The 27,801-nt window shown below is 38.3% G+C and overlaps 2 protein-coding genes across 2 annotated transcripts in view; one reads left to right on the top strand and one right to left on the bottom strand.

Moving 5' to 3' along the window:
- Positions 1-400: 400 nt before the first annotated feature.
- Positions 401-6,174, bottom strand: LOC137992294 (probable E3 ubiquitin-protein ligase DTX3). Its single transcript, XM_068837560.1, has 4 exons — positions 6,057-6,174; positions 3,447-3,650; positions 2,452-2,719; positions 401-760 (listed from the first exon to the last, which is right to left on the bottom strand). The coding sequence occupies exons 1-4, from the start codon at positions 6,076-6,078 to the stop codon at positions 691-693; spliced, it is 564 nt and encodes a 187-aa protein (XP_068693661.1). The 5' UTR covers positions 6,079-6,174; the 3' UTR covers positions 401-690.
- A 59-nt stretch (positions 6,175-6,233) lies between these two features.
- LOC137992293 (nucleolar protein 6-like) overlaps positions 6,234-27,801 on the top strand; it is a 34,552-nt gene continuing 12,984 nt past the window's right edge. Inside the window, exons 1-18 of the mRNA XM_068837559.1 lie at positions 6,234-7,572; positions 9,261-9,404; positions 9,769-9,888; positions 10,413-10,592; positions 11,395-11,563; positions 12,683-12,826; positions 14,211-14,371; positions 16,325-16,445; positions 16,704-16,768; positions 17,087-17,188; positions 17,732-17,847; positions 18,048-18,225; positions 19,765-19,884; positions 20,626-20,774; positions 21,202-21,418; positions 22,425-22,551; positions 24,070-24,224; positions 26,785-26,939. Coding sequence (XP_068693660.1) covers positions 7,513-7,572; positions 9,261-9,404; positions 9,769-9,888; positions 10,413-10,592; positions 11,395-11,563; positions 12,683-12,826; positions 14,211-14,371; positions 16,325-16,445; positions 16,704-16,768; positions 17,087-17,188; positions 17,732-17,847; positions 18,048-18,225; positions 19,765-19,884; positions 20,626-20,774; positions 21,202-21,418; positions 22,425-22,551; positions 24,070-24,224; positions 26,785-26,939 — 2,483 coding nt within the window. The 5' untranslated portion in view covers positions 6,234-7,512. The remainder of the gene's footprint in view (positions 7,573-9,260; positions 9,405-9,768; positions 9,889-10,412; positions 10,593-11,394; positions 11,564-12,682; positions 12,827-14,210; positions 14,372-16,324; positions 16,446-16,703; positions 16,769-17,086; positions 17,189-17,731; positions 17,848-18,047; positions 18,226-19,764; positions 19,885-20,625; positions 20,775-21,201; positions 21,419-22,424; positions 22,552-24,069; positions 24,225-26,784; positions 26,940-27,801) is intronic.

Below are 27,801 nucleotides of genomic sequence, written 5' to 3'. Positions count from 1 at the left end.
TTTCTTTTCAGAGAAATAGGTCGAACAAAGCCTGCTGACAAAAAGGAATGTTTTCTCATCCATTTTGGTGGTGTAGTGTAATCGTAAGAGCCGATTTGGTGTGATTTTTGTCGCATGTGACAAGCTTACGACAGTCCTACAACATTTTTACGATTATCGTGTGCGACAAAAAAAAATGTCGCAGCATTTTTTAAAACATATGTCGTAGGCCTGCTGTATGCTTGTCGAATGCGCCAAAAATCGTACCGTGTAAATCGGCCCTAAAACCTTTTTTCGTTCTCTGGGGACAAAAAACAGAGATTTGGAAAACGCATTACTGCAGACGGAGTATCGAGTTACCCGGAAGAGCGTGATGGAATGCGGGTGAACAGTGTTTTCATACTCAGTCTAAAACACGCACTTTCGCAACTAATATTGGCTGGCTTTAATCACAAGCTAGAAAATACAAACACTTCCTTATTTTTTATCCTTCCAACCTAAGGGCCAGAAAGACGCAAGGAAATTAGTTAGCTCTAACATGGATTTTAAAATATATTCCACCAACGTAACTCGCATTCGCAATGTCTTCCCTTTCAGATTCAGTACGACCACTCGCATCCTATGTACAGTACATCAACAATCCGTAAAAGCCACAGAAGCCACGCCGATGGTATGAATTAAGTTACAGTTTAATACAAAAGATCTCTTCTGTCAGCGGATTCCTTTTGCAGCCAAGTCTTCTTTAACTCGCCGCAGGTAATCTGGATCGGGATATCCAAACCTTTAATTTACAAGGAAGAAAAGATGTTTATTTTAGTCCCCCAAATAATTATTATTATTGACACAGATTTTCCTTGAAATAAAGCTACCTTGAAGTTGTCTGACCCGTGTGTCTTTATTCGTATTATTCAATGGGCAAGTGGGACCGGTGCTTGTTCAATAATTACACTACTACTAAGCCGTTCACCTTGATATCCTTAATAGCTGGAGGATTAAAATGGATTGAAATTTGAAAAAATTAGCCATGCAGTTTTATCAGTTTGGACAAGGTGTTTTTCGATGTTTTTGGAAGACTCACAAAAGTTTCATTTGAATAGTTCATCCTACTTGGGTGGTAGGTCTGTACACTTACACTCAAAGGTCAGACCACAATCCTAACCCTTTATTAATGCTAACCCTAGGCCAAAAGACTTTAACTTTCTGTTTATGCATAAACCTTAAATAAAGCCTTTTAATTGTAATTTCAAAACGGAATGTAATGCAACTAGTAAATATTAAATCAACAGCGCTAGAGTTCTTTCTGTAACAACTTTTTTTGCACCACAAATCTTTCCATTTTTAAATCCCAATAGCCAGAATTTTCTTACCCCCCAAAACCCCAAAAATTTGCAACCCAATTCTAGTAACAACGACAGGAACTCTGTTGAAAATGCAACCCCATTATAGTCAATCCATGCCGTCATGAAAATGAAACCCCATCCAGCAGCACATTGCCATTAGCCCCCATTAATAGGAAGTATTTCCCTCCCCCCCCCCCCCCCCCCCACCGGACCTGTGACATGTAAAAAATACCGGCCTCATCTGGTCTGCAGTCAGGAACTCTCGCATTGAGCGTGAATCTCATGCTCTCACGCCGACACAAGCATTTCTCACGCATTTGGCACTCTTCTTTGAGCTTTCAGAAGTGCTCGTGATTTCTGAATTCGTTCCTTCACTAGCAATGATCTTCGGCCAATGTTCAATCTGTTCGTTTGCGACCATTTTTCTTGTTTCTTCAGGACTTCCAACATTAATATATGAAGTGTAGGCTCATATGTTAGCTCAGGCTGACAATAATAACAAATATACCGGCTCTCTTAGCAAGCAGCATGAGAAAACCAAAATGGCAGACTCAACGGTGCATTTCCAGCAATTTGAGAAGTGCAAATTAAAAAACATTTTCCCGGGGGAGCATGTCCCCAGACCCCCCTAGAGTTTTTTGGCACCTCTGGCAGAAGAAAGACAGGTCACTTACACCTTTGATGCAATCTCCAGCATGCAAGCATCTCACTCTTTGGAAACATTAGAACTTGAGAGCTCTGCTCAGATCTAGTTTCCCTTCATTAAAATCAACATATTCAAACTAACTATACCTGGCTTTTATTAAATGAGTTAATTGTTTAATAGTGGTGATAACCCGCGTGCATTAGCCTGAGGTTGTCAAAAAACAGAAATTTACTTGATTCAGTAGTACCAGAAACCCATAAGGGTTGAAATGTGTAACAGCCCCTTGTGTGCTGGGAAACAAGCTTCTGAATGTTCGATTTGCTAAGTACCATATTTGGAACAACAAGAGCGAGGGGTTTCCTAATATGGTACTTAGCACTGAAACATTCAACCAATCAGTTCGCAGTGAATATTTGGAAGCTGTGAACGCGCGTTACACGTTTCAACCCTTATGGGTTTCTGGTAGTACAAATAAAACACTCCTACCCAAAGGGCCCTCCATGTGTGCTAGTCTTGTGATGAATGTCATTCCAAGTGATTTGATTATGAAGCCCAGTTGTGACAGAAGTGCCAACAGTAAACACCAATCGAGGGTCAAAGGCTCTTCTCAAAAGTTGCAACACCTCTTTCCCCTCACGTGTGTCTGGGAGATATGCCTGACGATTTGTGCCACTATAATTTTGGCCAGGATTTGGATGTTCTCTGCCTTGAATACCAGAGGAAAAGCTATAATTTATGATAATGGTCCCATATCCTGCAAAGACGACATGGAATGGGAATAAACGTCTAATATAGTGCCATTTTCCCAGAGCCAATAGCCCTCTTCAATGCATGGTCGACTACACTGGACTGTTTTTATGGTGTAAGCAAAAACACTTATTTGAAATAATCAGTAAGCTCCTGAGTGCTGGCTAGCTTAAATTAAAGTTAGCCTAGCTTCATTAACTTAGGAGAGGACAAATAAATTCCAATTTAAGCAGATCCCTTCAAATGTTGGTTTTTGATGAGAGTTAGAAAACCCGAGTACATTTTGGAGTTCTGTAGGGACATTACTAAACAATGAAACACCAAAACACCCAAACAGCAAAACAAGGCACCAAAACACCATGTATGACCCCATCATACATTGAATGACTAACCAACAAAGGTTGGATTTGAGATTAAAGATCATTTTAGGCCTAATTAGGCCTAAAACGTTATTGCTCCTAATCTCAGTCTTAACCTGAATCCTAATCTTAATCTCAATGAACTAGGAGCAACAACGTTTTAGGCCTAATTAGGCCTAAAACAATATTTAATCTCAAACCCAACCTTTGTTGGTTAGTATTCAATTTATGGTGGGGTCATACATGGTGTTTTAGTGTTTCGTTTCGCTGTTTCGTGGTTGAGTAATGCCCGCTCTATAGTGAGCATTGTGGTATCACCACACTTCACCAATTCTGATCTCCTGCAATGTAAGACAGAGGGTAAAAAATTATTACCTTCATAACCAGGAAGACTTTGTCCAATGACTCGAGTGGTCATCGCCCCCGGGGGTTGGTTTCCACGTAAAACACCCTGAGGCTCTTGGCACACTGGACACCTGTTGCACACATTCAAGGCCTGTTGGATGCACGCTGAACAGAATGCATGCTTACACGTCAAAGAACGTGGATTTGACATGTTATGAAGACAAATAGCACACCCTACGGAAGCACAAAATAACAACTCAGTAACTGACTTGCAATTTGAGCATAGTTATTTACAACTTACTGAAAGGAAGTTCAAAGAAGAAAACCATGTTTTAGAGTGTGCCAGTCTGAGCTAGCTTGTGGTTGAAGGTCAGCAGACTTAAAAAAAGGGGAATCCATGAACAAAGTAAATAAACTGATATCCATTTATTTAAGCCTAACCAAACATCTTTGAAGAGCATGCCAGTGCAGTCTAAACACTAGTCAGGTAACCTGGTTTCAGGACTAAGAGAGGGGTCATTGGATGACATAGCTGATTGGTTGCCTCCCAGCAGTTTGGAGGCCCTCCCAGGGATTTTGGGAAACAAGGGAACAAGACCTAATTTGAACTAGGAAACAAAGGGACAAAGTTTTAATAATAATAATTATTCATAGGGAACAAGTTAAGGGAACATAAACCATTTTAGTGATCAAAAAGCTGAGACAAAGTTTGGAAGTAATTTCGGGAACAATTTAAGGTAACACAAGCAACTTTTTTTAAAGAGAACAAGGGAACAAGGTTCCCCCACCCCCCCCCCCCCCAACCTCCCAGGAGGCCCTCAGTTTGGTTTTGTTTCCACGATCATGCCATTTAAACTGTTATGTTTTGTACAAAGCCCTGAGGGATGCAAGCTTTCAGTAATAACATGAATAACTGTAAGAGCTAGCCTATTCTTTGTTTTTATTTTTAGTAGTTATATATAGATTAGTTTATATATAAATTAGCCAGAGTAAAATCTGTTAATCCCATCCTCAGGTGAGAAAGGGTAATAACAAGATTTGTTGATGCCCTTATACAATATGTTGTTTTTTTCAAACCAGAAACTTTGCTGCCCTCTGGTAAAGAATACTATTGGTATTGGTAATCATATTGGTTGGGGACCCGGGGAAGGGGGGGGCGGGTACTCCCAACAATTTAGGATAGGTGTGTGCCGCCAAGATTTTCAAACTGTAGCTGACCCTATTTAAGGATACAAAATCAAGATTTGATACCCTTTTTAACGTTCACAACCGAAAAATGGCACCCTATTAAGGGAAAAAAACGGCTGTCCCCTGACAGCTACAAGGCAGTGAGAAGCGCATGTATGGCAATACAAGCTAAAAACTTGAAAATGTTTATTCAGGCATGTCATACAGTTTTAATAGACTATATCTTTTTTGTTTTCCGCATTGGGGTGGATACTGCAATTTAGTGACCCTTTCCAATGAATATCCCCAGGGTTAGGGGCAGGGTTATAGCCCTGGATGGATAATACTGGTAATAATACTAACAAATAAAATGATACATGAAAGGAATCAGTAGAACCCACACATGACCAGCTGCCAATGTCAGTGGCTTCATAGCTTAGTTGGTTAGAGCATCGCACTGGTATCGCGAGGTCATGGGTTCAAACCCTGTTGAAGTCCTGAATTGTTCAGGCTTCTCTACACAATTGCTAAAATTGCATTCATGACTGCAAGGATCATGGCTTCACTTAATGATAATATTGTTATAATACTCTCTTTGCTGCATTATACTAAAACAGAAATAAGCTCCGCCTGTGTCAACTGTCATGGAATGTGAGCATCCACCCAACAATTTTGAAGTGCGGAATAAACTGAAAATGACTTCAGCAGTACTTAAAACCAAGAGCCCATAAATAAGGCTCAGCCTCCACCTACACTATATCTTTGAGTCAACCTTTGCGTTTAAAACTAACTCTTCAGCAGGAGACTCGCATTTTACATCAATTTGCACAATTTGCATACATTGTTTTTGCTATTTTTGTCGGCGTTAGACAATGGCTTTATTCTGATTGGCCATTGAAAACAATGCATGCAGAGCCAAAGAACTTGTGGCCTGGGGCCTCGGGCAGCATTTTCAAGACCTTGGTAACAGTTTTTTGCTATACAGACCTCCCAGTTGGCAAATAACATATATTTATCTACATAGCCATCCCAGAATGAATAAATCGCTTTTTACCTTCATTGATATTCCGTTGATTTCCCAAATTCCCACCCCTCAAAGACAACCCCCCCACCCCACATGTTGTACACTTGTACACGAAAGCACACGAGCATTCAAATACTGAATTGGGCTGAACCCCTTGGCTGACGTACATTTTAACATAAAACATTTTACTTCCTTGAGATATAATTGAAATATCAAAAATAATTTGATTGAACCACTTTTCTATTTAGAATTTCTTTCAAATAAGAAGACAACTTGCAGAACTTGTTTCACGGTCAGAGCAGACAAGCTAAGACAGTTCTACACTTGCACCGCAACTTACAATACAAATCATTATCATACCAAGCTTTCACTGCAGACTCGTCAATTATTTGCAAAGTTTTAAGCAACTGAGTTTTAAGCAGGCGATGACAAAGAAAAAGTTATCCCACCTTGATCATTTACCGCATTCATTTTTCCTTCCGCCTTGATCCACAACGATCCTCACGATTGTTCCTGGGTCCTCCCGGAAGTGCTTTCGCATTCATGACAACGGCGGATCACGTGTGGAATAATTGCACACACAGTCGAATTTTTTTAAATAATTTTTTTGCTTTTGGATAACTTGGGAGATAATAGGCAGGCTCATACAAGCGACGTAAGAGGGCTTTAAGTATGCCCGAGTTCTACTTGGAATGTTAACGGGTATTATTTTAGCCTCAGAAACGAGGTATCTTCAGAGAACTCGCAGGTCCAGTTTTATCCCCATCGAATGCATATGTGCACTTGAGCAGATCAAAACACGATAAGGCGTCAAGCTCAAGTTTATTTGCGTTTGTGTCTCACTTATGACCCACTTCAGGCACTTGGACCCCAGTATGAAATGAACTCGCCCAGTCTTTTCCTCCGTAATTCATCCGAGCGTTTAGCAAGGGTTTACTCAAGGTTTGAGTATCATTTATCATATATGTTACCCTCGGATTTTAGAGTAGCTTGATGTAGCCAATATCTCCGAACATCCCACCAAGGAGTCGAACCGACGTCCTCCCACCAGTCCCGCGTGGCAGCCCGGTGCTAAACCAACTGAGCCAGGGTAGAAATTTGGAAAGGCAAAGTTAATTACTCCAGGAAATTCCCCGGAAATTCCCCCAAAATAGCAAGAGAAGGGTGCGCTGTGGTTGTGCTCAGAGCTACTCTTTCTCGCTTCTGATTTATTCACTCGAAAATGATGCTCGTCATACTCATCATGATTGTGTGCAACCCTCACGGTGTGAATCGAACTTGTGGTTCACCTTTGTTGTCAAAGATTACGACACACCGTCAGGACTAAACCCAGTTTGATAAAACGGATCAAGGTGGTTCTGTTTGGAGTTCAGACTGAGTGAACGGCAGGACAAAGTAAAATAAATAAAATAAATAATAAATAAATGAATGAAATAATGGATTGCAAGCTATAATCAGTGTTTTACATGAGCGAGTTGGAGGACAGGACGCGGAAATCTCAAACTCGATGGACGGCGCGCGCAAGGAGCCCATATTAAATTAAAATGACGAAACCCTGACTTTTTGCGCGTCTCCGGACCCTTGTATGACATCTATCTGCCATTAATTTGCCTCCATGAAAAATGATGATTCTTGCAAATAATAGAAGTTGTAACAACAGCTTTGACCATATTTTTTGTTCACACTGCAAGGACGTTGACAATCAGACCCAAATCTCTGGTTTTGGACGAATCAAAAGCCCGCGAGCAGGAGGATACCGAATTAGTGTTTTTGTCACGTGAGAAATTCGCTTCTGATGTTCCCCAAGCCTCCCCGCTGAATTTGACTGCACGTGGGACCAAAATGGCGGACGGATTGTAGGTAAATTCTATGATCGATTCATTGTTTTGATAGCAAACTAGAGCGATGAAACGAAAAATCCAAGAGGCGGAAGACGCTGTCGAAGGAGATGATATCAATAAAAGGGTAAGATGAAAACTGGAATGGTTTGTTCTGATTCGGCAACGGCTTCGTCCTGTACATGTCCGTTCAGTTTTCCACACGTGAACCAACTGGTTGTTGATATGTTGTGATAAAACTACTTGTAGTTTCCTTGTACTGGATGGTATAAATGTTGTACGATACAATCGTTTAATAAAGGGGTGTCAAAAGATAAAATCTCATTCCGCTAAGAGTTTCATGTCGCTACGATCGAGGGGCCGGATGTTGACATTTTTATCCTGGAGGGTGTACACTGCAGTTTAGGGTTGCAGGTCATTGTTTCACCAAAGCTGAAACAACCCAAACCTTTACTAATGCTAACATTAGGCCTAAACACTATGCTTTAGATAAATTATGTTTAAGCCTTGCCTTAGGTTAGCATTTCGTTTCAGTTATGGTAAAACAATGACCTGCAAGCTGCAATGTAAAAACAGGTTATGTTTTCATGGCTACTACGTGGTGTAAGCCTCGCACAAAACGAGAGGGCACGAAACGTCCCGAGAGCTGTCTTAATTTTGTTTTGGCCTAATTAGGCCTAAGGATAGCTTTTATGCATGTTGAGGATACTTTCTGTAATTCTTAACCCTTTGACGTCAAAACCGGGTGAAACCGGCCAGACTTAGTATTTTACTCTGTCTAACGCCAGATGATTTTACTCGTCAATGGGGAACCCCCCGGGAGTCAATGAGTTAATTAGACCTACTACCCTCGTTTTGAAAACAAAAGTTCTTTTGAAATTTGCTCATGGTAGCATTAGCTAGAAAGTCTTATTGGCATTAAAACAGAAGAATATTTTATTTGCTCACCATTATGAAAATGGTCTATAACAATGGTTCTTTTGTCTTGCGCCATTTTAGTCCGGTATTTGATAGTGTACTCAAATTGTCGCAATGGTATGAGATAAGAGCTGCTACAGAATACAGGGCCAGCTTTGAAGCAGGCTCCACAGCTCGTAAGTTAAGTAAAATGGTTTAAAAGGAAGGAGCACAGTAGCAGTTTATCTGTGAGTGACTCAGCAGCTTGATTAGCGAAATTCAGAATTTGAGAATGTGAAAGGTATACATTGTATTAATATTATAATTTTGGTGACTCATTGGCTCAGGGGTTCTTCGGATGTGACTAGCAAGCCTCTGAGTTACTCAAGTGGTTTGCCGCAAATCTCTAGAGACACAGATAACAATGCTTCAATGTACGTACAGTAAATATTGCTGGTGAATGAAAAAAAGGAGCCAATGAATGAGAGATCTTTATTTTGTCCACCCACGTGGTCGCAATTACGTAATGTGCAAAACCACCTATACATGTTGACTACCAGATCACAGAGCTACCAAAGAGAATACTTTTTCAAAATTGCCCCATTCTGTAGTTTAGCAGTTTAGGTAAGATAACTTGTACTAATTTCATAAAAACAAATATATTGTGGTCCATAAGAGAAAACAGGGATTAAGGACAACTGAAGGACAAGCACCCCCTGGGACTACGTAGTATATATATTATAATCTCTTTTCACCTGACCCTCAAGAATTTCAGGTTCATGTACATGTAATCGCAATAATATCATTACTGAATGTCCGGGGACATGTTGTTTTGACTTGTTTTTAAATGAATTGAGCATTTTACTAAACAGACATCCAGTTTCTTGCAGAGCTCATTCATGCGGTTTCCTTTTCTAGAAAGCAGTCGTACAGAATGGAGAAATTCATCAGTCAAAAACTACAAGCTACAAGGACAGTATTTACCGACCCCTCACGAGTGAGGAATTCAGTACTCTAAAGGAAACAGAAAATCTTTTTAAATCAAGCCTTTTTCGCATGCAGGTTTGTAATAATATTAATGCCTTAAACGCCTCCTGACAGGTTTAACTTTAAGCTGTTGTACAATGATTTATGCAAGCAATCTAAATTATATGGACTTTTGTGCATCATGTATAACAAAATTAACATTATTTTTGAAACTTTGGGCTGACCAAAAGGTAAATGTTTCACAGAAATCACCATTCACTGTCAATCTCCAGGAAACTCTGCAACGCATGTCAATCAAAAATGTCTTACTGAGCTGTCCAAAGGGGCAAAATATTATTGTTCGCAGAACACGAGTACATTGTCAATTTTTGCAGTTAAGCATTTTATGCTTGGACAGACTTTTACAGATTCAATGATGTTTTTTTGAAATTTAAAATAGATAACTGAACTCCTGTCTGAAGTCCAGCCCAAGAAGGAAAGAAGCAAATCTCTTGATGAAGTTTTACATGAACTAAATTCACTGTTGCTCTCTTTGCCTGACGGAACAGAGTCATATGAGGTAATTACACCATTAATTTAAAGCAAACCGTTGATCAGGCATTAATATTATCTCTTGTTTAAGAAGCTTTTTATGCCCTGGCAAGCACTAACTGAGGGGAAATGTTTTGTTGGTGTATCTGTTGTAGCTTAATTTTGTTTTTGGTTTTAATTTTTTTCAAACCAGTTAAAATTTTTTAAAACGTTTTTTTATCAACTGTTTAAAAAGAGATTTTCTTTCTTTTGGGTGTAGTTAAAAAACAGGGGCATGGTTTTTTAGGGGGTCTCAAAAAAAGAATGAGACAAGAGAAGGCATCTTTGCTTTTCTTTCCTTTTCTCCCTTCTACTTCTCCTACCCCTCCCTGATCTTCACTAGTACCTCTCCTACCCCACCCTTTACTACAGAATGGTGGATCAAACATGTTAGATTCATTTGAACTATTATGGCCCTGCATTCTTGCTGCAAAGATAATCAAATTGAGATGTAATACCAAAAACTGAAATCCAGATAATATGATTATGATATTCCAAAATATTTTTTTGTAGGTGTCAGACCACTCGTGGCTACCAAGGGGAACGAAATTTCCTCTCCCATCTCCTCCTGCCCCCATTAAAGGGAAATTTCGTTTTCACAGGCCAATAAGTGTGAAAGTTGTTGGAAGTTATCTTCTTGGAACAGTAACAAAACCAGATTTAAATGTGGACGTTTCTGTACAAATGCCAAAGGTATGTATTATACACATCACATTTCTGGTAAAGATAATTTCTGGCCTTTTACTTTTGGGTCCTGATTTGTTGAGATGGTCAGAACTGATACAGCTAATCAGGGTTCTCATTAGAATTTTTAACAGCCATTGCTGTGTTATTTTCAGCCGTATCACACTGCAACTAATTGACGAACTGATTTTAAAGCAATAACACTTACATATTCAAGTGACACCCATAACATGTGTTACGCATTATGGGTTCAATTGAAAACCCTGCTAACAAATAATAATTATTATTATTATTGTTAAAGTTGTCTTTGTCTGTTTTAATTTTTTACTTTCCTTTGTAATAGGTGATTTTCCATGACGGCATCATTTTACTACCGAGACCAGAATGCAATTTGTTACTCAGATTTTTCTTCTCTCCTGGGAACAAAGAAACAATAAGCTGTTTCTATTGTCAGACAAATTTAAACAATTATTGTTTAAATTTGTCTGACAATAGAAGCAACTCAAAGCAATCTAATCTTTGTAGTAAATGACATCATCATGCAAATTGTTCATTATTTCAGTTGGGTCCTGTTACCTTAACTCCTAGTGCATATAAAAATACACATTATTACTGATGACATGTATTACATACATAATTTTGGCCTCTGCAGGCCTTTTTTAAAAATTGTTTTATTTGGACTCCCATTTTTCGTGGATTTTTTTTAGGTGTCCCATCCAGTCCAGATGACACATTTCTTGACTGTAGTAAAAGTTATGTAATCATCAAAATATGCTTCTTTATGCTCATTGCTTCCTTTCATTTGCTGCAGGAATGTTTTCAATCACTGGATTACCTAAACCTTCGATATCATCACAAACGAGCACTGTATCTGTCAGTCATGGCTTCACAGTTGAAAAAAAGTTCTTTGTTTGAAAGTGTTGAGTTCAGTCACATGAACGGAGAGGTGTTAAGGCCAATCTTGCTTCTAAAACCACAAGGTAATGCCATTAATAATATCATATAATTGTTGTTATAATTATTATTATGGGATAAGGGCTAGGATTTTCAGCAGCTACTAATTACGAGTATCACCATGACTCCAGGTTTCTTTCAGACAGATCCCCCAATAGCTGCTAGTTTCTTTACCACTTTGCATGTACCCTCCAACTGATTTCATTTATCAGGAAAATTGGAATCCAACTGGAAGCCTGAAACAAAGAAAAAGGTCATAGTAAATTTCATGATCATGGCCACCTTTCTCAAGGGACTTGTACGTGTACATGTAATAAATATAAAGTTCTCAATAGCTATATTTCTTGTTTACAAACATAGGCATCACATTTCTTTTTATATTGAAATTTGCCAACCGTGGAACAAAAGAAGTTATTGTTTCAACAGCCAATTAGCTTCTGGTTGGCATATTAATTAATAACAATGGGTGAAGTAGTGAGAAAAATCACTATAGACTTGAGAGTTTTAGCTTGTAGAAGACAGATTAGTTGGCTGTTGGTGGAGTGCAGTAAGGGAGTGAACCATTTTTGGACAACTCTGGACAACTCCATCTATACTAAGGATTAGTATGCAAGCCCTGATCACTTACTCACACGTCATCCTTCAGGCTAGAAATGCTTTGGGCAAATGGACAGGAAGTAGTCACAATAGGCATCACACAACACAAAACACTAAATAACAGACCTGCATGGATTCATAATTATACATGTACGTGTATGTGGCTTGATAGCTACTGTACATGTATGGTGGCAGACCAGTGTAGCAGATTGGCGGGTCATGAGTTCCAGTCCCATTCCAGACTCCTTTGCAAATTGTTTTTCGAACTGCGGTTCAAATGGCATTCTCTCATTTGCTCATTCAGTGTAAAATAATACATGTAATCAATGTTGAAGTTTCAGGAGTGGAGTTAACTGTACAATTTAAGAGCAGTGATTCACCCAAGACCTGGTTTACATGTAGTTTTACCAGATCATGTTTCTAGACGTGGTTTAGTGCTTTGAATGTTGTGTTTCACACACCTGGACGCTGACTTTGAGTTATGCTAAGTAAAACAATTGGGTCAAGTACATGAGGATATTATTAAAGTTATTATTTCTGTCCCATAGGCAATGTTGGGAAGCCGTTTGTCATCAAATTACACCCTTGCTTGTCAGAGGGCACCTTTAAACCCCAGAGGTTTGCTCCAAATAGGAACAACATCAGGCAATGTTGGTTCAGAAGTGAAGAAAGTGCTACAGATGACAAAAATGGTGAGTAGCTACCTCCAATCTAAACATTTTTGATAACTAGTACAGTATCTCTCCCTTAGCTTGTATAATCAATGAATTTTTACCCGTAAATTGAGCAACATTGATGAGAATACATGTACTGCATTCTTCTTCAAAGATTTTAGTCATATACAGTTCTACCACCAGCTGTAGCCAACAACAGCTGACAAAACCTTACATTGCATTGTAATCTGACTCACTGAGGATGGCAGAAGTTTCTGTTGAAACATGTTTTATAAACTCAAAGGTTTCGTCATTTTCTTAAAATTATTATTATTATTATTATTATTATTATTATAAATTATTATTATTATTATTATTATTATTATTATAAATTATTATTATTATCACTTGTTATCCTTGGCTTTCTTGTTTAGTCTCTGAAGCACCGGGTCCAACCCATGGGCCTTAGGTACCAAAGAGTTCACTTCATTGACAGAACCTTTCTCAAGATGCGAGCTGATCCCACAAGAGTAATTTTTTGGAGCTCATCAGTGCTGACTGATGATGATGATGATGATGATGATTATTATTATTTATACTCTAATGAACAATGCCCAATTTGGGGAGTCAATAACAGGACACAGTCCCTTACACGTTGACCTCTGAGCAATTACCGTCCCAACCATGATACTGTAAACCACAGTGGACAGTTCACAACACTGGAAACTCCATGTCCTGCTCTTTGCGAAGAGAGTGTGGACTCTTTTTAATAATTTCATGTCCCATTGAGTTATGAACATTGAAGGGTTGTGAGACAGGACGTATGGTTTATCTTTCTTTTTTTTTTTTTTTTTTTGAGAAACTATTCTTGAGTCTAACCATTTGCAGATGTCAATGCAAATTAAGGCAGCACTTTCTTGTCAGTTAGACCAGGGGCCTGTTTCTGGAAAGACCCGAAAACTGAAAAGCCATTTGTGAAACTGCCATCGGTTGTTTTGGAAAGCTGATCTTGTAATATGTTTTCAAGATAACAAGAAGCAGAATAACTGACAAGTTTGACGACTTAAACCCTCTCGTTTCTTGAGATACAGAGGGAATTTTGATACCCGAAAAAGGCCCAAATAGGTAAGCTTCAGAGTTTTGAGAAACAGACTCCAGGTCAAATATTGGTCCAGCCAGAGTTTAGATCCCATGACCTCCCACACAGTAATCTGATGCTCGTCCAACTGAGCTAACCGGTCAGCTATTGTTTCATAGTATACAGAATGTGCATAATTGTGACGTTCCTGCAATCCCAGCTTGATTAATAATTAACTTCAAGAGTCAGTCTTAAGTTAATCATATTAATGAAAAGAAAGGGAACAATTTTGCTGTTAGTTTTAGAAGCTAATGGTGCATGAATTCTGTGTTTTTGTAACATTAGAACCTGGTCCACCAACTCCTCATTACAATGCATTGGTATTGTCAGACATGTTTCTGGAGCAGCACCTTCATCATCTCTACAAATGTCTGCTGGACTTTCCAGGAATGAAAGATGCTGTGGCACTGATCAAAGTTTGGCTCCATCAACGAGAACTTGACCAGGTCTGGAACCCCACGGCCAAGAATACATTAATTTGTATTTATTTTAACCACCAACAAACACAGAGTTTGTGCTGCTCCTTGAAGGCCTTGAAAAGCTCTGGAATTTTTATTTTGGACTTCAAGGGCACTTGAAAAGCCCTTGAAAACAAGGATTTTGTGGGAAACTGCTTGAAAACTCCTTGAATTTTTTTTTGCTTGGGTGAAAATTGTTGAAACTTGTTGAGATTGCATCATGCTAAGTTAAAGACTGCTCAAGACAATTCAAAAATTGAGCCCAAATTTGACTATATTGGGGAGAGATTAAAGTGCCCCGGGCTTTGACCAAAAAATCATTTTTATTTTTCTTTGAATTTGAAAACTACACTGTATGTTAAGTAAACATCAAGCGACGAAAGTTTTAGGCCTTGATTTCAAAAAGACACCTGTTTATTTTAACTTGAATTTTCCTATTTAGTGGTCTTGAGAGAGCTGGATCGAGGAGAAAATGACGTCAAAGGTTCACTAGTTTAAGAATGCAATGCATGTGTACGCAGCAGAATTAATATGCAGCACGGGAGTTTTGGGCTTTCAGACTTTTAAGCTTTCATTATATATAATAAGCTGCATATTCACACGCTGAAATTTTAGTTAGTGAGCCTTTGACATCACCATTCCTGGATCTAACCCTCTGAGGTCCAATTGTTCAGTTTTGAATGTGAGTAATGGTAGACCGTGAAATCCAAAACTTACACTCAAAGTAAACGACCTTTTGATAAAAATCAAAGCTCAAAGTAATTTTTCCAATCAGGTGTTAAGCAAACACACTTTCAATATCTGAAGAAAAAAAAAAGTGATTTTTTTATCACAGGGACACTTAAAATGCAAAAATTAAAATGCCGTTGTGTGCACTTTAACTTGCATGATGTGGGAAAGAATATCGAGGTAGGCTTTTTCAGCAAAGAAAACACTGAAGCACGATGTATGGCATGAAAGTCTTCTTTCAAACACTCCTTGAAAACTCCATTTCTGGTTCTTTAAAACTCCTTGAATACTCCTGGAATTTTATTTACAAAATCCAGCACAAACCCTGAAACATTTTTTTCCAACCTCTATCAATGTCAAGTAGAATCAGACTTCTCTGTGAAGTGGATATGTATAATATATTAATGGACTTCAAGCCTTTGTACCTGTAAATCCCTGGGGTTTCAAGAAAGTGTACAATGTCATGTTTTCATTTGGTAGAAGTCGGCAACAGGTTTTTAAAGAATCTGTATCCTATTACTGCAGTTTAATTTTAACGAAAATGTACAATTAACTGACTTCTGTGCTACAACATGCTGCGTCAGCTGTTGGTGCTTAACCCATTGACCCATTGGAGTTAGACTTTAACCCATTTTACTCTGTCTATAAATGCCAGATGATTTTACTCGTCAAGTGGGGGCATCCTTGGGCATTTGACGTGTTAATGGGTTAATGAAAACCCAAAAAACCCATAGAGACTTGTAATGCATGTAAATTTCTGTAAGTAAATCACAGAATGATCATTTTGTAACTTTGACACGGAATAAGTATTAGAGTGTAACTAATTTATTCTTATTTGGCTCCTAATTTTGATCAACAGAGGAAACCATTGAATTGTGTTTTTTACACTCAACAATTTTTCAAAGAGTCCAAACGCTTTTGTTTTTTAACTTAAAACCTAATTTACTTGTGATTTGTTATGACTGTTGTATGTTTAGTTTAGGTGCAAGCCTCCAAGATGAGCTCTTTAATGAGTTCTTGGGACAAACATTTGAATTGTCACAATTTACATGTACAAGGGAAGGGATATGACTCGATTACTGTGTTTCTTTTGCTGGTCCCCCCTTTGTGACTTTGCAATGAATTATAGGAAGTTTGGATACAGCAAATTATGAGAAATTATTTGAATTACTTTTGCTGGAATCAGACACAGTATGAATTCTTGACTTGCAGGGCCCTGGATGTTGTGGAGGATTTTTGGTATCCATGTTCATCTCTCATTTGCTGACAGCCAAGAAGGTCAACAAACACATGAGCTCATACCAGATTCTCAGAATCTTTCTGAAATTTCTCGGTAAAAATTGATTAGTAATGATCTTCACAATGATTAATATTATTTTATCATTTCTTTATTGTTATTGTTAATATCATCATTATCATCATTTCAAGATTCTCAAATAATTTATTTTATGACTTTTTCATGGTGCAGTGCATTGATCTACATACATTAACCAATAATTTGAAATCTGGTCATTGTGTCACATTTTCTGTACACCTTAAATGTATCATTAATTTTGTGACAACGTTATCCTTTTATGTTATCACGGATTAGGTTCTTCAGATTGGACAACAGATGGAATTGTGATGAGTAACGAGGACAGAGAAGACAGTAATTTGGTGAGATGGCTCGACTGAAATTAATATTTTAACCTTTCCTGCCCCCCCCCCCCCCCCCCCCTCCTTCCTGGGCTTCTCATTATGACTCACACCACTCCCAACAGAAAAGTACAAACGGTATCTGCACTACTGTATTTATCTTTTATGGCTCCAGGGCAAAGATCTGATGAATCCAAATTTGTTACATCTCTGAAATCTAGCAAACTTAATGTTTATAGTATGAAATTTACAGTATACTTCATGGGGTTAATCTGCAGTAAGAACTACTTTAATATTTTAATAATTATAATAAATTATGCACTGGAATCATTTTTCTAGCCATCCAAAGTGGAATTTCATTCTGCGTATGATGTGGTGTTTGTTGATCCATCTGGTTATCTCAATGTGTGTGCTGGAATGACTACTGCTCAATACAGAAGAGTAAGTGAACAAAACTGAGAGCTTTACATGTACATGTTTGATGATTGTGATAATAGTTACTATTAAATTCTTCTAAATTCAATTTACTGAATGACTGAGCTCAATACTAGAGCCGTATTGTAAGTCATTCCCTGCATGTTTTCCACTTGAGTTAATGGCCTGAGTCTAAAGCATGAGGGCCACAAATATTGAATTGGACAAATCAATGCTCAGCAACTTCCTGTATACATTTGCAATGAGAAAACAAGTTTAGCAAGATCTTTATTTTATATCTCTATTAACAAACTGGGCTGGCTTTTACTGTAGTTTGCACAATGATAGCGTGTTAAAATAAAATAAAAAGACAACAAATTATTATAATAAGTGCTATTTTATGGCACTTAAAACACTTCTGCTAAGAGCACTATCTCTACCTGGATATCATAGACTCTAGGCTTTGGGATATTAACAGCTTGTATTGTATTCCTTTGACCTGCAGGGCTCTCAAATGTTAAGGATTTGGTTTTCATGATTTTTGATGGAAAATTTTCCTACTTCTTACAGTTACAGCATGAAGCACGATTGGCTGTGGAATTTTTGGACAACAGGCTCTTGGATGGATTTGAAGTTCTCTTTATGAAGCCTGTACCATTTGCACAAAAATTTGATCAGTTCTTACTGTAAGTACAACCAGTAATTCAGTAATCATTTCTTTTTTGCAGCTTTATTCACCCAACAAAAATGACAATGAGCTGTTATAGAAAATTTTTCCCTGTATATTGGCAATAATAATAAATTCATATGCATGCACTGTTTATCCATTTGAACGTTAATGAATGTTAATGAGATTACTGACTGTATAATACTTTGATTTGAGCAGAATTCCTAATATTGAAGCACTTAAAGTCGTCTGTGAGCGCAGTGATGTCATAAGTCAAATGATTGATCACCCTGGAGACTGGACACCAGTTGTTGCTGATTGGTTGCTTCAGCTGATAACCAGGGGCCTGGGAAAGAGAGTTGAGATGGTTTGTTACAAACCACAAGGATCATGCAAGGTGACTCTCTTGTTTGTCTGTCACCCTCAGTACACAAGCTAAACAAATGTCTCCACTCTCATAATGTCCCACTTCTAATTGCTGTATTGCAAAATACCCTCACTTCTGAGTTGTTTTGCAAAGAACCTCACCTAATGCAAACAATAGTGTCATATTAGTTTAAATTGTGAGATAGTCTGCAATACCTCTCTCCACCACCCCTGCTGGAAAAAAATAATATTGTAATTTTTTGCAAGAGAGTGGTGCATTTTGGGGTATACACATGAACTTGGGCACACAATTGACTGAACAGCTTACTCTACGGACTTCCACAAGTACAAATTGAAAAGTTACAAAGAGTTCAGAATGCAGCTGTGAGACTAATTTTTAAGGAACCAAAGTTCAGTCATATCACACCAGTCTTATATCAGCTTCACTGGCTTCCAATTAAGTACCGCATTGAATTTAAAATTCTGCTCTTTACCTTTAAAGCTATTCACGGCATGGCACCTGACTATATCTGTAAATTGATCAGTCGGAAATCATCAACTAGATATTTACTCAGATCTAGCGAAAGAATTATGCTTGAGACTCCTAGTGGCAAGATACTCTCAACACTTGGAGGAAGAGCTTTTTGTTACGCAGCCCCGAAGCTTTGGAACAATCTGCCCTGTAAAATATCTAGCCTTGACTCTCTTTCAAGTTTTAAGTGCCAGCTCAAAACACATCTTTTTAAACAAGCTTTTAATTTGTAATTCTTATACATTTTAACTCGTCAAATATTTATTGCTTACCTTGTAATTATTATTATTATTATTATTATTATTATTATTATTATTATCTATACATTAATTTATTTTTAATTATAACTGCTTGTAATTTTATTCATTTTTATTTATTTTGTTAAATTATAAAGCGCATTTGATTATGTTCGCCATGAAAAATGCGCTATATAAGTTTCAATTATTATTATTATTATTATCCTTAAAAGTATTTCAATAGAGCCTTTATGGCCCTTGTTGACATCTTCATAACTATGTTTGAAGTAATATCTACAATATGAGCAGCAGATCTCATGAGAAACTTGAGGTGAAGCCGAGAGTTTGTAAAGGTGATACAGATCTGACTCGAATATTGTATTTGACTTTATATCAAATGACAGCATTAATTTTAAGTGTTAATGTACACTAGGTATTTTTGGTGGTTCAAGACATTTTAACAGGGAAAATCAAAAGAAACGTTTACTTAAATTAAGAGATATTGATTAATAAACGATTCTTTCTTTTCCCATCATGAATTATTAATGACTTTTATAAGGTCACATAAAAAATTCCTTCAAAGATCTTCTAAAGGTCTATGGGTTCAACTTTTACGGCTATACTATGGCTGTTGCATACCATTTAGAGATTAAACCTTCAAGGGGGTTCCTTCTTAAGACTTCACCCAGGATATTTGGATGAATATAAAACTGGGCTTGTTTTTTATCAAATCATTTACTGTGTCACATGGTAATAAAAACAATCAATTCCTCATTTCTTGTTTTTTAAAATTTATTCACAGTGGCCTGTCAAAAAATCGCCACCCTCTAGGAGGCAGTCAAGCTTGATGCTGGGTCTCATGCTTAATCCTGATCATGCTGATGCCATCCTTGACACAGGACCACCAGCTGACAGTGCTGAGGTGGGTAATTGCCATCTTTGGTTCTTCACTTAATGATCTATGCTTAAATGTTGCCCAAAGAGGCCATTGATGCAGCAAAATAGCAGGTGGCTTACAGAAGCCGCAAATTTATAGCTTCTTTGCAAATGTATGTGTTCCTCAAGGTGACGACTTACATAATTTACAGCTTATGTAGGCTGCATGCTTTGCTGTACTAGCAGCCAGATGTGATATTTTTTTAGAAATTAAGGTCACTGGTTTTTCAAGCTTTTTCCTTGTATGTATACGTGTTACATGTGCACAGCGGCTTTCGTGCTTGGGTTTGAGCCATGCTTTTTACTTCATTTAATAATAATAATATCATCATTTTGTGAGCATGGATTTGACATAGGTACGCACCTTGTTGGTTATAAATAATCTTGTACTCAAGCACCTTTGCAATAATAATGTTGTTTTAATGAATTTTCATAAACGTTTGGATTCTTGGAAATTTTACTTTCTGCCACAAATTTCTCAGCTCAGCAACATTTAGCACAATCGTTTGGTACATTTGCTGGAAACCTGGGCTTTGTGAGCTAATCACAGTGATAAAATTTGCCATATCCTAGGTTGAAAATTTAACTTAATAATTGATAAGTAATAAATAATAATTTATTAATTAATATTTTATTTATAATTTATAAGAAATAATAATAATAATAATAATAATAATAATAATGATAATAATAATAATTTATTATTTATTCTTTTCCATGTTCATAGGCAATATCTTTCCGTGCATTCTGGGGTGAAAAGTCAGAGCTTAGGCGATTCCAGGATGGTTCTATTCTTGAGGCTGTTGTGTGGCCGTGTAACAGTATAGCAGAGAGACGAGTACTATGTGAAAGGATTATTAAACATCTTGTCCAAAGGTAAAAAGCCTTCTCTTCTTCCACGAAGCAATATCAATTGTTTTTCCTTCATGGTATACGTTTTGTTCGCTGGTCAATGACAGTCTTCAAGTTCATTGAACAAGGTAATTTTTTTTTTGTCTACACCACAACTGATACTTCTTCTTAACTATCGGAGTTATGATGTTCCAGAGATTTTCTGTTTCATTTGGCCGTTCCATTGTGGCAAAATATTGTTGCTCTATTGTTTGAAGCAAAGATGGGTTTACACCGGCAAATCAAGGTGGAAAAACGCATTTGGTTTGACCATTAAAAATTTGGAAAATTAAAACTGAAATTTTGCCGTGGTGGAACTCGTCCCAAGCCTTCTCTTCAAATCGTCTCGGCCTGTGATTCTGGTTTGAAAAAAAAATTGAACTGATGTGATGTTTTCTTTCTTTCTATCCAGACATGGCGGTGTGGATCCAGATTCCATCACCTTTGTAGCAAGTCAGCTTGACTGTGTGCTTCAGACTGCTGGCTCATCTAAAAGTAACAGCGGTGAAGTGCAGGCTCTGAAAATCATCCAAGTTTTCGATTCTTTATGTAAAGAGATCCGTGCACTGGACCTGCCACTCAAAGTGAACTCGATACAGGGAATAAGTCCAGTTTTCCGGGGTGCAGAGGTATGCAAAAGCTTCCAAGTGAAAACATAAACACGCTCCTTCATATCTGGCTGATTTATTTGTCAAAAACTTACGAAACTTTTCAAATACCACGTTTATATATAAGGGCTTTATTGAATAATGAAAACCATGACTATGAGAGCCCATTAATTAAACGGGTTATGGTAGAGAAGAACTAAATCCCCATATGAAACCATACCCCCTTTTAGGTACGAAAAAAACTCGGTGAGGTACCTTGGTCTGCTCCTACGGTTGCGGTTTACCGCGAAGGCAAGAAATACCCCAACTGTCGACAGTTTCAAAAGGCTATTGAACAGTAAAGATCTTGAAAGCCTGAGTGACAGAGGGTGCAACTCATCCTTTCTACTTATTTACATTTTTATTCCAAAAAGAATATAAAATTATCAAGTCTATCAAGTAGTTTCAATTCATTATACAGTGTGTACATTTTTGTTCTTAGTTTTTATGGCAGAAGGTGTCATATATTACTACGGCTGGACGATGTTTCGCTTGTCACACCAGTGTGTATCTAAAATCATTTTTTGCAATCCCTGATATAAGAGTAGATGGTTTTCCTCTTCATCCTATGCCACAGTCGTATATTATATGCTTTTTTTGGCGCACAGCATGCACCGACCTACTTACTCCAATACTCTTGCAGAGTTGATTCGGCAGAAATCGGCAAACATTTAACGCGCATTTATCCCCTTATGTTTTTTATCTTTTGATTATTTAAATACTTTTCTTGTTTTCTTGAGAAGTGTATTTCCAGTAGGCTTTTCAGTGTACAAAGTGCGAATAAAGTTTTGTTGCTTTGCAATTTTACAAAATGAGCAAAATACACTAAATTGCCGGAGCCCTTCATCGGAACTTGGATTTGTTTTAAGAAAACTATGAACACGACTACACTGTTTTCTACTTCGAGTGTAGGTGCTGAAATGTTCTGTAAGCACACCCGCAATGCTTGCATCTCAAGTTGTGTATGTGTTTCGTACTCTTCCGCTAGGTTTTTCCTCCAAAGCCTTGCTTCAAAAACAGCAAAGTAAAACCATCATCTAATAATCCAAACCTGGCGGACAATGTGCTTCTTCCTTCAAACACCAGGAACACAGGATGGTGTCCAGCATTAGAAGGTAATAATGCTATACAACTTAGCCTGTTCTAGGCTTTCAGTTTGTAGAAACGAGGAGAGAAATGGCCCGGGTCGAGAAAAAAGCGAGCGCTTGAAAAGATCTGATAGAGTTCTCCAACTCTCCCTCTCTTTTTCCTCGATCCGGGCCATTGCTTCGCTCGTCTGTTCATGCTACTATGAACAACGAAAGAAATATTTCAAATCAAGTATAAATCCCAAGAGCAATGGTTAAAGTCGATTTTGAACCCAAAGCATTCGCAATCGATTCCGCTTACAAGTAAAAGGTAAAATAAATAAACGAATAAAACAATAGAGCGAGGTTCAATTGAGTGTCTCAAAACCAAAACCAAAACCAAAGTTATTACTTTGGCCAATCACAAGGGACGGAGACAATCCGGTAAACCAATCAAAAATCGAAGTAATTACACTTAGCCAACACAAAGGGCGGGAAAATGTGCACGCGCGAGGCACGATTGGTTTTGGTTTTACTTCTGATTGGTTGAAAAAGTGGCGCAAGAACTTTGAAGGGTGAAGTAATGCAAAACCAAAGCAATTCGCTAATTACTTTCGACACAATTGAAAACCGCTCTAAAAGCACATCGACTCAAATGTTGGTTTTTGATGGGAGTGGTCAACTGAAGTATGCTGAAAGGATCCTCTTTTTGAGGAGTTTAGAGAACAGAGAAACTCTTTCCTCGCACGATGCGGGGACCCGAGAATCGAACCCGGGACATTTTGGTGGAGGGCGAATGTTTTGACTCCTGCAGCAACCCTACTCCGCAGGCCGATTCAGCAGTGTTCTCACCAGAATTTTTTCCCAAGGGGTCATATGGCCCATAACCCTCAAATTTAGGGGCCATCCCCTAGAAAGGTTGGGCCCTTTCTCAACGTACATTTTTTTACTTCTCAATATCCTAGCCACCCTTGTTTCATCTTCCAAGCATTTTGCAATACACGTGGATCTTTTTTGCTACATGTCGATAAAGAAGCAGAATTGTCTTCTACAGGTGGATTCACTTTTGCGGAATCGGCTTTTTGTACCTCCAACCGCGGAACTTTAGGGCTTGAAAGGAACTCTGTCAATCTTTTTTGTTGCAGTTGCAACTCCCCGAGCGAGTCCCCAAGCGAATATTTCGAGAATCGAGCCTCCAGTGAATGTGGCCAGCATTGTGACCACAAACTAGCCTCAGTCTTCTGGCGAGTTAAAGATGAAGTACCGTGTACTGCGTTCGATGTCCTGTTTGATTCACAGGTTCACGTTGTTATTTTGCCTGGTTAAACTTAAGATATTCCTCCTTCTTTTGGTTCGAAAAAACATTGTAACTATTGATGAACTATAAACAAGTATTTTCCAAACATTTCTGCGCCCGTTGGGGCGTATAGTTGTGATTACTGTGCGCCGATTTCGAGTTTTTGTGCGCGAATCCCGCAAGGGTTCAGCTTGGTGAGAACACTGATTCAGTATTAATCATAATGTAGGTGGGAATGAGGGTTTTTCAATTGTTTTCTTTCAATCCAGTTGTATTGCAGTTTGAATCGAGTGGTAAGTGGCCAGAGGATTTGACAGCCATACAACATATCAAAGCAGCGTTCCACATCAGACTGGCGGAATTGCTGAGGACAAAATGTTCAATGTCAACTGCTGCATCACGAAAACACTTGGACGTACAAAAGGTTAGACAAGCTGGGTTTACATCAATTTTCTTGAGTCAAACATTTTCAAGCTTTCAGTTAGCAGGCAAACTTGAACACTTTAAAAAACATCTCGGCTTTGAATTCCTAGAAAAAAATGCTTTATTTAGCAGTTTTGTTTTTTTTTGTCACAGGACTGTAAGGCCCACATTCGCCCAAAAGTCATTGCGGTCGTTTGTTTTTGTTTTCAAATGTCGGCTTTTCCAAATACGTGATCTGATTGGTTGAATGCATTCAGGCGAATCACGCAGAAACAACATGTCAGCTATTTGGGTAACTTCGGGTTACACGACTTTCAGTAACGGTGCGCAATGGCCTTTGTGTACTGGTGATTTCAAGGAATTAAGTAAATCCGCGGTTTGCCGTATTCATTTTTAGCTTCAGGAGCTCTAAAAGTGAGTTCTTTTTTCCTTAGATGTTTTCGTCACAACGCTGTTTTCGATATTGAACAGTCTGTCAATTTGTATTGGCTAAAACAGAGAGACTTTGCGTTGCGTTCACGACAAACGTTAGGCTGAAATCGCGCTTTGCCAAAAATCAAAGAAACGCCTTTGACTTCAGCTCATTTTTTTTGCCTGTTTAATTGGCCACTGATATGGAGCACATTCTCAAAAGAGAGGTATGAGTTATCCTTTATGGTTTTACGACAAGCAGCAGTCTGCTGCCTTTCTTTTGCCGTTTGTCGTGAACGCGATGCTAAATATCTGTTTAAAAAACCGGCCTAAAATATCTAAAAGTATTTGGCGAATCCCGATTAATGTGGTGTTTCACTACACCTTAGATTGGTTCAAAAGCCTTCTTAGCCAATCAGAAGTAAACTCGAAAAAACAGTCATGATTCGCTCACACACATGTTCCCACCCTTGGCGTTGGTTGCATTTACTTGCTCTGATTTCCGCGGTTTTGTCTGTTGATTACCCGCGGTTTTCCGAAGTTGTTTGTTTGTTTTTGGTTTCCGACAATTCCTTAAACCGCTCTGCTGTCATAGAATTACCTGAAGATCTTTTTAATATATAATGGAAATTTTGTATAATATATGCGTTAACAAAAAGATATGCCGTAATAAGCCCTGTCGTAGGTATCCCTTTTCAAAAATAGGCCAGTTTCGTATTGGACTGGATCTAGCATGAAATGGAGGCTAATGCGGGCAAATTAATTTGCATTTGAAAAGATTTGACCGCAGTAGCCTCCATTTCATGCTAGATCCAGTTCAGCAGTGAGAATTCGAAAATGGTCTATTGACGACATGTTCAAGTCATTTTTGTAAGAAATGTATTTGTTTGAAGTGCAGACTATAGACGAAACTGGCTCCCGAAAGAGAGAAATGATCCTGGCACGTATCTGGACAATTTAAGCAATTGTCTTTTCAAGGCATTTTACCTCTTGTCAACACCAACAGGACCAATAACACTTTTATATTTTCAATGGCCCGCCAATACAATGCGTCTTCGCACAAATCCTAGATTGTTTCTTTAAAAAATTCAAGTGTAAGCATGGAAACGTTTTTTTTTTTTAATAACTTATCGTTATTATATTTATCTTGTCATAATAGCTTTATTAGAATTATTTATATCTTGATTTTTATTGACTGTATATTTTTAAATAGTGTTATATATTATATCTCTTATACCATTTGTAAAAAATTAATTAATTCAGCCCTCGTCACTGGACAAAAAGACAGAGTACCTAGAGAAAAACTCTGGTATCAAGGTTGAAAGGCAAATTTACAGCAAACGCACTGTTATAGTCGCGTGACCAGTATCCGCGAATTCCACTTTGGTGCTTTCGAGATTTGAATGGAATCTTAAGATATTTCCGAAAGTTGGTACGAAAAATGCGCAATAACTGAACACTAATTCATCAAACGCTTGAAATAGTTTTCACTTTTCAAACACCGTTTATGTTGTAATAAAAGGGAAGTTCATAGCTACAATCTTGGACAAAACTCGTCGGGAAAATGTGACGCTCTCATTTGTCTGTGTGACAAAGATTAAATTCTTCCCACTTTCTCCCCTCCCCCCATTCCAATGTTGGTTAAAAAACGGGCAAAGGCTTGCACAGTATATTTTGCATCAAATTGTCAACATTGGTTTGGGGGAGGGGGGGGGAGGACCAATAGACTTTGTAAGTGCATGTTAAATGATGCTTAGGTCATGTAGTTCCCGGTGTTGTGGTCTGGTCTTTCTGGTCTGGATAGGGTAGGGTGGAGCACCTCGCATAGGACCTCGAGTCCTGTTCGTGCTCCTTCCCTCTGGGCAGGTTTCCCCAGTAGAAGAGACAAACCAGATGTCTCGTAAAACCAAAAACCTTAAGCTACAACTTTTCCCAAGAGTTTTGTCCAAGATTGTAGCTATTTGCGATATATCAAGGAAATATCCCCTAGAAATTCAGAATATCCAGAGCAAAGTTCAAGACTGGCGCGCAGATTTGAATACTCAACTACTGGTCACGCGTGACGTAGCTTGACTGTAAGGTTTGTTGAAGCTAATTTCTTGTTTTACTGTGTCACTGTCCAGAGTCAAAGTTTGTTTTTTCAATTGTAGGATGGTTTTGTATTCAGAATCAAGATCATGCATTATCGAGAGATTATGCTGCTTAAGGAAATGGAAAAAGGACTCAAAACGGATCACAGTGGAAAAGCTAAAGAATTAGAAAAAGAAATGGTTCATCTTCCACTTTTGACAAGCACTCTCCATGGGTAGGCGAAAGCAATTATTCAAGCGTGATGTGTTTGCAAGTCTGTTATGTTCAGGGCTTAAAGAAGTATCCATTCAAGTTATTTTTTCACATAGAGCGTTTTGCCATGTTCCTGTTTATTTTTCCTCATTTTAGCTCGCGTTTCCCTTGCCAGGTTACCGTTTTCTACGTTTTTTTGCGGATTGCTTTTATCAGTTGTGTTCAGAGGCCAATTCGCAATAAAAATGCAACATTTAATTTGTCTTAAATAAAAAGCTGAACTGTTCCATGGCAGCTTGAAGGGTTTGGGATATGCGCAAACCGGAATTCAACCCAATCGGCTCTGGAATGTGAATTCTCCCAAGCCCTACTAACCAAGCATTAACTTATTAGGAATTGAAAAAAAAAACTGGTCCACGTTTATTGTTTGAGGCACTTTGTACCAGTTTCTCTGCATAACTTTTAGGAAGAACACTCTTTGGCGAGAAACTTGGCACAGTGTGGCGGTTTTCTCGCCGAATGGCCGAAGGTGCATGTTTTCCGACGCTCGGCGCGGTGCTTGTTTCCTGTTGCCCTCACAGACAGCAGAAAATCTGGCTTGTACTTGGCATTGAAAGATTGATTCAGCCTGTGCGCGTAATTCTTGCGGAAATTTAAAGGCCGGGACACACTAGGCGATAAGTCGCTGCGACACGTCGCGGGGACAAGTCGCCGCAACAAATCGCCTTGTGTGACACGGTTAATTTTATGAAAATCATTGTCGCTGCGGCAGAATTTTGTCGCTGCAATCAGTCGCACCAATTCAAACCAGTTTGAATTCGTGCGACTTATCGCAGCGACAAAATTAGCGAAAGCAGCGTTGTTGCATCGTGTGTACACTTCCG

This window comes from Montipora foliosa, chromosome 2, assembly GCF_036669935.1.
Source record: "Montipora foliosa isolate CH-2021 chromosome 2, ASM3666993v2, whole genome shotgun sequence".
NCBI classification, from domain to species: domain Eukaryota; kingdom Metazoa; phylum Cnidaria; class Anthozoa; order Scleractinia; family Acroporidae; genus Montipora; species Montipora foliosa.
Note: the sequence above shows the minus strand (reverse complement) of the source record. Positions and strands in the feature narration are given on the sequence as shown.